Raw genomic sequence first — 12,630 nt, 5'->3', positions numbered from 1 at the left:
GGATTGTAAGAACTGTAATAAACTCCCTCTGGAATTACAGAAGGCATCTGTTCTGACATTTTAGTGCTCAGACACAGACTTTCCATCTACTTGATTTGCTTTACAGTCTTGTATCCTGATAGCAAAAATCACAAAATAGCAGGTGTAATAAGGAATTGGCTCCTGGAAACTAATGATGTCTTCCTGCAGATCCAAAGCTCATCCTCCAGTTGTCAATCCAATAATAATAATAATATTTTATTTTTATATCCCGCCCTCCCCGCCAGGCGGGCTCAGGGCGGCTAACAGACATGGGAGTCCCATGATTCACATAAAACAACATAACAGACATGGGAGTCCCATGATTCGCATAAAACAACATAACAATTTAGATCAATTACAAATAAGTTATTTAAAATAGATAAAACATATAAAATAGGTGCTAAAGTGCTGTAAACATGATGTACACAAGATGGCTGGGTATCTGCTCGTTCGTTAATCAGGTTCTATCGCGAAAGCCAACTGAAAAAGAAATGTTTTGCAAGCCCTGCGGAATTGGTTCAGGTCCCGCAGGGCTCGCACCATTTCTGGAAGGTCGTTCCACCAACGAGGGGCTATCACCGAGAAGGCCTGCTCCCTAGTAGCCTTCAACCTAACTTCTCTTGGCCCAGGGATTGTTAGTAAGTTCTGAGAACTAGACCTCAGTGCTCTCTGGGGCACATATGGGGAGAGGCGGTCCTTTAGGTAGGCAGGTCCTCGGCCATATAGGGCTTTAAAGGTGATAACCAGCACCTTATAGCGAACACGGTACACAACCGGCAGCCAATGCAGATTCCGCAGCCCAGGCCGCGCAGGCTCCCACCGTGGTAGTCCCTCCAGCAGCCTGGCCACCGCGTTCTGGACTACCTGGAGTCTCCGTGTTCGGTACAAGGGCAGCCCCATGTAGAGGGCATTGCAGTAGTCTAACCTCGAAGTGACTGTTGCGTGGATCACAGTTGCTAGGTCGGTGCGCTCCAAGAAGGGAGCCAACTGCCTCGCCCTCTTGAGATGGAAGAAGGCGGATCTAGCAGTGGCAGCTACCTGGGCCTCCATTGATAAGGAGGACTCCAGTAGCACTCCCAGGCTCTTGACTTTGCGCACCGGTACCAGTGGCGCACCGTCAAAGGCCGGTAAAGTAATCTCCCCTCCTGGTCCGCCACGGCCCACGCAAAGGACCTCAGTCTTCGCCGGATTCAACTTCAGCCCGCTCAGCCTGAGCCAGTCAGCCACGGCTTGTAGTGCCCGGTCCAAATTTGTAGGGACATCACCAGCCCGGTCGCCCATCAGTAGATAGAGCTGGGTGTCATCTGCATATTGATGGCAACCCAGCCCATACCTCCGTGCAATCTGGGCAAGGGGGCGCATAAAGATGTTAAACAGCATCGGGGAGAGAACTGCTCCCTGAGGCACTCCACAATGAAGTGGGTACCTCTGAGACAGTTCTCCCCCAATTGCCGCCCTTTGTCCCCGACCCTCAAGAAAGGAGGAGAGCCACTGTAAGGCTAGCCCCCGAATTCCTGCGTCGGCGAGGCGGCGGGTCAGCAGCCGGTGGTCGACCATATCGAACGCAGCCGATAGGTCTAGCAACAGCAATACCGCCGAGCCGCCTCGATCCAGTTGTCGTCGGAGGTCATCCATGAGGGCGACCAGGACTGTTTCTGTCCCATGGCCCGGGCGGAAGCCGGACTGGCATGGGTCTAGGACGGAAGCGTCCTCCAGAAATTCCTGTAACTGCACCGCTACGGCCCTCTCGATAATTTTGCCTAAAAAGGGCAAATTTGAGACCGGCCGGTAATGTGCCAATTCAGCCGGATCTGATGACGGTTTTTTCAAGAGAGGGCGGACCAATGCCTCTTTCAGGGGTGTTGGAAAAACACCTTCTGAAAGGGATCGATTTATAATATCCCGTATAGGATATCTTAATTCCTCCTGGCAGGCCTTAATTAGCCAGGAGGGGCATGGGTCCAGGTCACAAGTCGTGGAACGTGCAGTGCCAAGAATTCTGTCGACTTCCTCCAAGCTGAGCGGGTCGAAGCAATCCAGAGTTAAATCAGAAGACACGCATTGGGCTTCGAGTCCACTTACTGCCTCCAAATTGGCGGGGCAGTCCTGGCGGAGCGATTGGACCTTGTCCGCAAAAAAATTCGCAAAAGCCTCACAGCCAATTTCCAATTCCTTAGCTTTTGAATTGCCTTGAGGCAATGTAGTCACATTCCGAATTATTCTAAATAATTGGGCTGGGCGCGAATTTGCAGATGCAATCCTGGCCGCAAAGTATGTTTTCTTTGCGGCCTTGATTGCCATCTCATAGGACTGCATAAACTTCCTGTAAGATGTTCTAATCGCCTCGTCACGAGTACGTCGCCATTGCCTCTCTAGCCGTCTAAGGCCCTGTTTCAGCTGGCGTAATTCCGGGGTATACCACGGAGCCAGCTTAGTCCGAGGTCGCAGAGGGCGCCGAGGTGCGATCTCCTCGATGGCCCTAGAGAGCCGGCTATTCCAGGTCTCAATCAGGCCATCGAGGGAGTCGCCAGAGGGCCAGGGTTCCCGCAGAGCCATCTGGAACCGTTCCGGGTCCATTTGGCTCCGCGGGCGAGCCATAATCGGCTCCTCGCCTAAACAGGCTTGGGGGGGCATATTTACACGGGCCTTGAGGGCGAAGTGATCCGACCATGGCACTACCTCCGCGGTTATATCGCTCACGACAATCCCGGCCGCGAAGATCAGGTCTAACATGTGTCCAGCCTGGTGGGTGGGGGTTACAACAAATTGAGAGAGTCCCAGTGTCGCCATGGAAGACACTAGGTCCGTCGCCTGACTAGAGGACGGGTCATCAGCATGGACGTTGAAGTCACCCAGGATTATCAGCCTTGGGTGCTCCAGCGCCCAGCCTGTCGCCGCCTCGAGCAGGGACGGTAAGGCGTTGGCCGGTGCGTTAGGCGTACGGTACACCAGCCAAATCGCCAACCCCTCTTCATCCCCCCACGCCAGACCGGCACATTCAATGCCCTCAATCTTTGGGGCCGGGAGCGCCCTGAAGGAGTAAGCCTCCCGTGCAAATAATGCCACTCCTCCCCCCCAATCCAAAAGCAAGATGAACATGTGGAGGGACTGGTGACTATATGGCCTGTGAGGCTTGGGTGCAGCCTGGCCCATCACTTTATGAGGATGAAATAAAATGGCCTCCTGTAAATTAAACTATTACCAGGAGAGTAAAGGATAGTGTAGAGATGTGTGCAGACAAGTTTACAGTCATATCAGCTCTGGTTTCTATTATTGCTGTGTGTGTGTGTATGCATGTGTGTTAATGATTTGGAATTTTGTAGAGATTATGTTGTCCATGTTAAACTAAAATATTTGTCATAAACATGTCTTGCAAATATAGGTGTCGATCATAGAAGAACTGGTAGTAAGTTATGAAACTTCCCTTAAAAGCTGCAGATTATTTAATCCAAATGGTAAGTATAATGCTGTAGAACATACTGTCTGGCTTCCCTCTTACATCTTGTCTCCTGAATCCTTACCCATTTCTGGATAGTGCCAGTAATCCCCTTGGCATGCAGTTCTGGCACAACCTGTACTTACTCTCTCTCTGCTTTTTGAAGACATTTTCAGTTTGTGAACACCACTCTTAGTGCTGACAGGCTGGTCAACACCAGTCTTCACACACTGCAGTGCAATTCAAAAGCTGAATCTGGGGACCCAAATTTAGCTTGCCCTGGGTTGCATTATTTGTGCACATCATGTGTATAGCACTCCCCTGGGCTGGGCCCAGCTTGCTACTGTAATGCAACTGAATGTTGATGGGAACATGGACCTATCCCTAGTTCCTGAATCTTGCAGTAGTAATTGTGGTCTGGAGTAGGCTCACCAAATACTAACCTTAAGATGTGCTTCAAAGGTTGAAGTGTTCTGTACTATTGTAATTCATATATCTTGAATGTCTTTAAGTCTTTAAAGGAATGAGAGCATATTCATGAAACAAATAAGCTGAACCATCAGCTCTGAACCTCCTGTATCTATCTTTGTCAGCCAGCCTTTTCTCTCTTCTTCCCCCTTCTCCCCCCCCCCCAAAAAAGAAATATGCTACTGTGATGACTCCTGAGACTTAAAACTTGCCTGCCTTTTAGAGAGATTCAGATATAGCTAGTTGGTGAGAAGTAGCAAATATTTTCTTTTCCTTGGTTTTTCTTCTTGTTATCTAACTTAAAATGGTATTTTCTTTCAACTAGATGATGGTAAAGAAGAACCTCCAACTACATTGCTCTGGGTCCAGTACTACTTGGCACAACACTATGACAAAATAGGCCAACCATCTATAGCTCTGGAATACATTAATGCTGCAATAGAAAGCACACCAACCTTGATAGAACTGTTCCTTGTGAAGGCTAAAATCTACAAGGTAATTTATTTCTAGAATCATACAATCACAGAGTTGGAAAGGGGCCTACGGGCCATCTAGTCCAATCCCCTGCTCAATGCAGGATCAGCCTAAAGCATCCCTAAACAAGTGTTTGTCCAACCACTGCTTAAAGACTGCCAGTTGAGAGGGAGCTCACCACCTTCCTAGGTAGCTGATTTCACTATTGAACATCTCTTACTGTAAAAAGGTTTTGCCTGTTCTTCAGCTAATATCTTCCTGCCCTAATTTAAACCCATTATTGCATGTCCTCTCCTCTGCTGCAACAAGAACAGCTCCCTGCCCTCCTTTTAAGTGACAGCCCTTCAAATACTTAAGGAGAGCAATCATATCTCCCTTCAACCTCCTCTTCTTCACATTGAACATTCCCAAGTCCCTCAGCCTTTCCTCATTGGGCTTGGTCTCCAGACCCGTAATCATACTTGTTGCTCTCCACTGGACCTGCTCCATTCTGTCCACATCCTTTTAAAGTGAGGCCTCCAGAACTGTATGCTCCAGGTGCAGCCTGACCAATGCAGTGTATAGCAGGACTGTGACATCTTGTGATTTGGATGTTATGCCTCTGTTGATACATGCCAAGATCATTAGCCGTTTTGTTGCTGCATCACACTAAAAAGGTAAAGGTAGTCCCTGTGCAAGCAGCAGTTGTTTCCAACTCTACTTACAGCCCACCCATACCCCAAGATCTTGTTCACACACACTTTTTTAAATTGCATCTTGTTCACACCCATCCACTTTTCCAGCATGTTCAGATATCATTGAATTCCATCTTTATCTTCTGGTGTGTTCGCTGCTCCTCCCAATTTGGTGTCATCTGCAAATTTAATGAGTTACCCCTTTACACCCTCATCCAGATCATTTATAGGAATATTGAAAAGTACTGGGCCCAAAACCAAGCCCTGTGGCACCCAACTGGACACCCCAGATGAAATGCCATTGACAACTTTAGTGTGGTTTTCTAACAAGTTCCCTGTCCACTTAGCTAGGCCTAATTTGTCCACCCCACAGTCCTCTAGTTTACCCATCAGAATATCATGGAGAACCCTTTTACTGGACATTGGATAGTCCATTCAGATGAAATGCCATTGACAACTACTCTTTGAGTGTGGTTCTCACATGGGGAACCCTGTCAAAAGCATTACTGAAATCCAAGTAAATAACATCAACAGCATTCCCTCAATCCAGTAAGCTTGTCACTAGATCAAAGAAGGAAATGAGGTTGGTCTAGCAGGACCTGTTGGAGACAAATCCATGCTGACTTCCCTGGATCACCAAGTTGTTTAGATACTTGCAGATTGTTCCCTTTAAAATCTGCTCCAGTATCTTCCTTGAGACAGCGGTCGGTCTGACTGACCTGTAGTTTCCTGAGTTATCCCTCCTCCCTTTTTTTGAAAATTGGGATAACATCTGCCCTCCTCCAGTCCTGTGGCCTGGAAGATGATGTACAAAGGCTCTGCAAGCTCTGTAGAAAGTTCTTTGAGCACCATCTGGTCTGGGGGATTTGTATTCATTCATTGCAGCCAGGTGCTTCTCAACTACCTCTCTGTCTATGACAACCAGCAGCCCAGATACCATGCCTTGCCTACTGACATCTCTAGATGAGCCTGTTCTCTTATTCAGGGGAAAAACTGAGGTAAATACGTAGTATTTTCTGCTTTCTCTCTGTCCTCTGTCAGAGTTTCTCCATTTTCACCCAACAATGGGTTCAACACCTCTTTTATTTTATGTTTGCGCCTTACATATCTAAAGAAGATTTTCTTGTTGTTGATCTTTGGCCTCTCTCATGGCTGACCTACAGTGCCTAGCACCTCACAGATACTCTTCTTTAGAGGTATGTCCTCGCCTCCATTTCTTGAACATTTCTTTTTTCTCCATTAGCACATCACAAAGTTTTCTGTTCATCCACGGTGGCTTCTTGGATTTCCTACTATGTTTCCTTCTTGTTGGAATAGTGATGGCTTGAGCTTGCAAGAGCTCTTGTTTTAGGAGAGCCCACTTGCTCCTTTCCCTTCCAGCAGTCTTGCCTATGGAATGATTCTCATCATGGCTCTGAGTTTATTAAAATCTAACATACACACTTGGCTACTAACTTTCCTCACACCGCACAGCAAAAGGAATTCTAGCAGGACATGGTCAGTTCCCCAAAAAGTCCCCACCACCTTTACCCCATCTACCATCTCTTGCCTGTTGGTCAATATTAAGTTGAGTTGGCTGAGCCCCTCGTAGCTTCCCCTACCTTTTATTGAAGGAAGCTGTTGACCAGACAGGTCAGGAATGTGTATGACTGTGGACACTTTGCAGGGTTTGTCTCCCAGCATGCATTAGGGAAGTTAAAGTCACACATAACTACAATGTCATGTCGTTTGGATACCTGTCAAGCTGTTCAAGGAGGACAGCACCCACCTCATCCTAGTCAGGAGGTCTATAGAGGACTCCAACCACAATACTGTTGGTCCTTCCTTCCCTTATCCTTACCCAGTTACTTTCCACTGGGCTATAGCCCTCCTCCTCTGGCATTTCATGACAAACAAAACCCTCTCTTTACATAAGGCACCACTCTGCCTTCTCTTTGACCCTTTCATTTTTTTATGAACAACTCATATCCATCCACTACTACATTCCAGTCATGGAAATCATCCCACCAAGTCTGTGTAATGCCTACTAAATCATACCCATCTGTCTGCATTAGAAGCTATAGCTCTTTCTTCTTATTGCTCAATCTTTGGGCATTGGCACATAGACACCAGAAGCCTCACATGTTTGGCTCCATCAGACCCAGCCCTCCCAGGTGGGCTTCTGTTGTTTGCTCTCCTTCATTTAAATCCCTGTGTTGGTCACCACCTTCTCTTTATGGCAGAGGTGGCCAACGGTAGCTCTCCAGATGTTTTTTGCTTACAACTCCCATCAGCCCCAGCCATTGGCCATGCTGGCTGGGGCTGATGGGCGTTGTAGGCAGAAAACATCTGGAGAGCTACTGTTGGCCACCCTGCTTTATGGTATCTGTTTAAAGCCTTCCTGATGATTTTCCCCAGGTTTCTGCCAAACACATTCTTTCCTGACCTTGCCAGGTGAAGTCCATCACATGCTAGTAGGCTGTTGTCATGAAAACCTACCTCATGGTCCAAGAATCCAAATTGCTTTTGCCAGCACCACCTATGCAGCCAATGGTTCACCTTCATTATTGTCTGCTCCTGTTGAATTCCCCTTTCTATGACTTTGCATCCCCATTCCCTACAGCTTTCTCCCAAGAGCGTCATAGTCGACCTCAGTGCTTTGTATGATGTTCATGGCTGTGTCATTAGTTCCCACATGGACCATCACAAATGGCTAACTGAAAGTTTGGTGAATTTTGGTGTCTATATTATCTTTAATTTTCATCCCAGGCAAACAACACATCTCTTGGGTCAGGGGGTCAAGCCTGGGCACATGATATTTCATATCCCTCAGCAAGGAGTCATCTATGACCAACACTTCCCTTTTCCTTCCTGTGCCATTTCTTCATATCTCCTTGTCCACCTCCCTCTGTTTTCCTTGTGTTTGTGATACTTGCACTTGATAGTGTTTCCATCTCTGCTTCTACCCCAACAGCCTGGAATCCATTCCTTAATTCTAATGGTACTGAGTGCTGTCTCGCTTAATGCCTTTGGGGCCGGGCTATAGTGCTTTGAGGAGTCTCTTTAAGGCAGTCAACCACACTGTTGTCCATTTGACTGGTCTCTCCTTCCCTATGCAGGACATTAACGTTTCTGTTTATGAACTCCTTCCCTTTCTTGATTTCATGGAGAGTAGTAGTTCTTTACTCCAGGCTCCAAACATTCTCGTCTAAGAATCCTGTTTTCTTAACTACTTATGGGATCTCCAGTGCAAGAGCCCTTTAGCTCTTGCCCTTTGGCTTGAGCCTCTGGTGAGGAGACTTGCAATTCAAAGGCTTACATCCCCCACCTCTCAGCAGCCGGAGCAGCAGCAGAGGTCTGGGCCAGCAACCAACACCAGGGAAGTAGGCTGTCCTCTTTCAGCTACAATCAAGACAAAAAACACACAGAAGCAATCAGAAACCTCTCTCCAGCAGGCTTCAGGCACTCACTCCCCCTCACACACTGTTCTTTCACACAGCAACTTCAGTTAATGCTCCCCAGCAATTCTTATTGCAACTGACTTGTATGTACCACACAACACCTCTTTTTCTTGTCTTGGAAGAATTAGCAGATTCTTTGGCTAACAATCAGGGCTCTGGATGCATGTTGCATCAACTTACAAGTCTGTTGCACCATCAAGATACCTGGGTCGTTATTTTTTAAACAGGCAAACAAACTTAACTTCCAGTCTCTATCCCTACACTAGTATGGATACCACTGGTATTGGAAATGGTTTTATTGTCGGAAATGTCAGCAGTGCATGGCAGATGCAAAGATATGTGATTACAGGGTGATCAGAGTGGGACTTCACTGCTTGTACATTGCTGCCTGGCTTCTCTGTTCTTCTGGCAACTATTCCTAATCTCCTTGTTCTGTATCCATTTCCTGAGAAATCTGTTGATGGGGATTTGGATAAAATTACTAAACAATAACTAATAAGAAAATACAACTTGCATGATTGGAGTTTGTTGGCCTAGTAGTTTAGTTTGGGGATCACTACTGAACACGCTGATTTGACCCTTTGTAAACACTGATTATAATTTCCAGAATATATATGACACAGGTCAATTGTTGAATTTATCTAGTTCAGGGGTGGCAAAACTTACTTAATGTAAGAGCCACATATAATAAACGTCAGATGTTTGAGAGTTGCAAGACAGGATCGTCCGATGTTTGAGAGCTGCAACGCATGGGAGAGGAGGATGAAGAGGTAGAAAGAAAGCAACTTTAACATTAAATGCATTCTTCAAACCGCTGGCCAGCTTGGCTTGGAAAATTGATTTAAAGAGACAGATGCCTTTTTCAAGCTAGCCAATGGGGCAGTGGGGGCTTCCAGAGACACATAATATGTGTGAAAGAGCCACATGTGGCTTCTAAGCCTCAGTTTGGACACCCTGATCTAGTTTGTTTTTGTTTTCTTTTTAAGCATGCTGGAAACATAAAAGAAGCAGCAAGATGGATGGATGAGGCTCAAGCGCTGGACACAGCAGACAGATTTATCAATTCAAAATGTGCAAAATACATGTTGAAAGCCAATTTGATAAAAGAGGCAGAAGAGATGTGTTCAAAGTTTACAAGGGTTTGTACTGCTTACTTTGGTGTTTTAGTTTAAAAATGTAATCAGAATGTTAGCTATTGTTTTGTAAAGAAATACAGTTTATGCTGCTCTATTTAATTCAATTTATGCGGCTTTACTTGCCTGTCAAGTGTTAGCAAAAATAAGCCCTAGGACTTTCTGATATGTGCTGCTGATGTCTGTCCTACTGTGACCATAAATGTTTCAGTAAAATTTTTTGTATGTGTTACACACACATATGCCACTGTTACAGAATTAATGCACACCTAGAGCATCTCTAAGTTTAAACTTTTTAATGTGTAGCATTCAGATTCCATTTTTTATGTCTATGGTTGAAGCCTGCTTTTCTGACAAGTGCCCTCAGCTGACTTTGTATTCTCCACATTTTTTTCAGTGGAGAATGTTTTCTAGAACATTTCAGTGGAAAATGTTTTCTAGAACATTTCAGACCCAAAATATCATTTATCTAGAATTGTTTTTTAAAATAAACTGAACTTATGTGATGACTTTGCTTTGAAACATTTCTAAAATTTGCTTTTCAGGAAGGAACATCAGCAGTAGAAAACTTGAATGAAATGCAGTGTATGTGGTTCCAGACAGAATGTGCCCAAGCTTATAAAACAATGAATAAATTTGGTGAAGCACTTAAAAAATGCCACGAAATTGAGAGAGTATGTACCTAATGAATTTAAATGTAATATTTCCTGATTTCCCATTTTCAGATTAGAGTTTCACAAATCTAGGTTTTCTGATTTGAATCTTTGAAAGTTTGTATGCACTCCTTTTATGTTTTTTACATCCTCTTTTTCAAAGTACATTGCAGTTTTCCAAATAATAACCTCATGACTATTCAGTATAATCATTTTACATCACAATAAAATAGCAACCTGAAAAACCACTTCCAAACAGTATAGTCAAATTCACCTCTGAATCAGTCTGGTAATCACACTCATAGGCCCAATCTTGCTCCCACAGAGAGACTTTAGAAACCAGCTGCCCCAGCTGTAGAGCAATCAGTGTGTTGCTTCCTAAATCTTGCCAGAGAAGGCATCCTGTCCACCTCTTCTGATAGACTGTTCCAAAGAACAAGAGCTCCTATAGAAAGTTGTAACTGACAATGATCAGATAAGTCTCTTGCTAGGAAGGGACTGCTAACAAAAGTTGCTGAACCAACCTCACCTGGCAAGTAAGCATGAATTGGGAGAGAGGCAGTCCTTCAGAAAAAAGTTGGTCATAGTGAGCTTGAAGTCAGCGCCTTGTTTTGTGCCAGAAAGAAACAAAGCCATTGCAGCTGTTCTAAAATAGGTATTATGTGCACAAAGCACCCTAAGAAGTGAGCTGCTGCATCTTTTACCTGCTGAATGTTTTCACTTTCCTTCAGTGGCTGTCCTCAGTAGAGCTCATTGCAGTATTTTGCAGGTTACAGAAGCACGGATCAGTGTGACTTGGTCAGGAAGGGCAGAGAGCTTTTCAGATGAGATGTAGTTGGAAGGAAGTACTCCTGGTGCCAATACCAAGCTACCTCTCAAAAAGCAAGGTTGTGTCCTGAACCAGTTGTCAGGCTATTCACATGACTGGATAGACAGCACAATATCATATAGCCTAGACAAATCAAATCCTTCAAGAATACCGGCCTAAGAATTGCAGGTTTTGACATTGGTTTATAGTTCTATCTTGTTGACATCTGAACTGTCAAACTATAGTTAGCACCTTGCACAGTTTGTAAGATCACCTGAAACTAGTTTTGAATGGTGATTTTATTTAAGTATTCATAGGAGTTTAGTAACCATACTAACTATAATTTGATATTTCAATGTCAAGGGGAATAGTGGCTAATAAAAGCTGGAAAGAGGAAGAGGAAACACATGTACAGTTCATCATTTCAAAGCTATGACTTAACATTATGTCTAGATTAAACCATTTATGAACAGATTCCTGTGTAAGGCTGTTGTATCCACAGTATGCAGCATTCTTCTACTTAAAAACTATATTTTACAACACATTCTGAATACTGTATTGAACATGCATTAAAGATTGAGCTTGTATTTTTGATGCTGTGTGCCACCCGCACAAATGAAGTCTGAAACTTCTGTTTCTTATAACTTTTTTTTAGTAGCATGCAGTTTTACATAAGCTACCTCCAGAGAACTTGTATGGCTGAGGAACACCAAATGTTTTAAAAAGCCAGACTTTTGGCATGATACACGTCTTTAAACTTTATCACAGAGAATATGCTTAAAGCTTCTTGCCTTGAAAAAGAGATCCATGAAAATATTTGCCAGTATAAGTTTTTTTTAAGTGTGATGGACCTCTTTATTACCCTTCCGGAATTAAATTACTGAGTTATGCTGGCTTGCTAGTTAGCGGTGTGCATTGGGATCTACCTGAGCCAAAAGTATACCCAGAAAATATCACATTGTTTTTTGGTTGTATTTTGGCTTCCCAAACGTATTTGAGTTTTCTCAGGAAAGGGGAGGAAAATTTCAAGAAAATCCTGGATATATTTGGTGTAGATCTCAAAACAGTGGAGAAAACAGCAGTCTGCTCCCACCTTTTAGCTATTTGTTGGGCAGGCTTATGCAATTTAAAGTCAGCCTGAGGATCAGCTGGAGTGGTTGTTTTTTCTTGCAGCCTGGTTTAAACAAGGCTGCAAGAGAAGCCAGCCCAAGATTGCTGGGTTGGTTAGGAGTTGAGAGCTCCCTGCTGGTGCAGTTCTGTATTGCCTTCTCCTGCCACATGCTTTAAACTGGGCAGGTGTAAGGAGGGCAGTCCTACTGGGATTGGCTGTACCCACGGGGAACCAATCACTCCCTGCAAACACACCTCTGTGCTGCCTTCTCCTGCAGCTCAGTTTAAACTGGAATGCTGGAGAAGTCAAGCCAGCCCCATGATTGAGCTGGCATTCTTTTACCAGCATTTTTTGGTCCTGTTCTGTTGGACCCGCAACATTTTGAGATTTCAAAAAAATCTCAGATTCAAAT

General features: G+C 44.7%; 1 protein-coding gene across 1 annotated transcript in view; it reads left to right on the top strand.

The window, feature by feature from the left end:
* The window catches only part of LOC132577186 (N-alpha-acetyltransferase 15, NatA auxiliary subunit), a 53,336-nt gene that overhangs the window by 31,650 nt on the left and 9,056 nt on the right, over window positions 1-12,630 (top strand). The window contains exons 10-13 of the mRNA XM_060246759.1: window positions 3,404-3,476; window positions 4,251-4,420; window positions 9,500-9,652; window positions 10,192-10,320. Of these exons, the coding sequence (XP_060102742.1) occupies window positions 3,404-3,476; window positions 4,251-4,420; window positions 9,500-9,652; window positions 10,192-10,320 (525 nt within the window). The remainder of the gene's footprint in view (window positions 1-3,403; window positions 3,477-4,250; window positions 4,421-9,499; window positions 9,653-10,191; window positions 10,321-12,630) is intronic.

This window comes from Heteronotia binoei, chromosome 9 (assembly GCF_032191835.1).
Source record: "Heteronotia binoei isolate CCM8104 ecotype False Entrance Well chromosome 9, APGP_CSIRO_Hbin_v1, whole genome shotgun sequence".
Lineage (NCBI taxonomy): Eukaryota > Metazoa > Chordata > Lepidosauria > Squamata > Gekkonidae > Heteronotia > Heteronotia binoei.
This window is presented reverse-complemented; position numbering and strand designations above follow the sequence as displayed.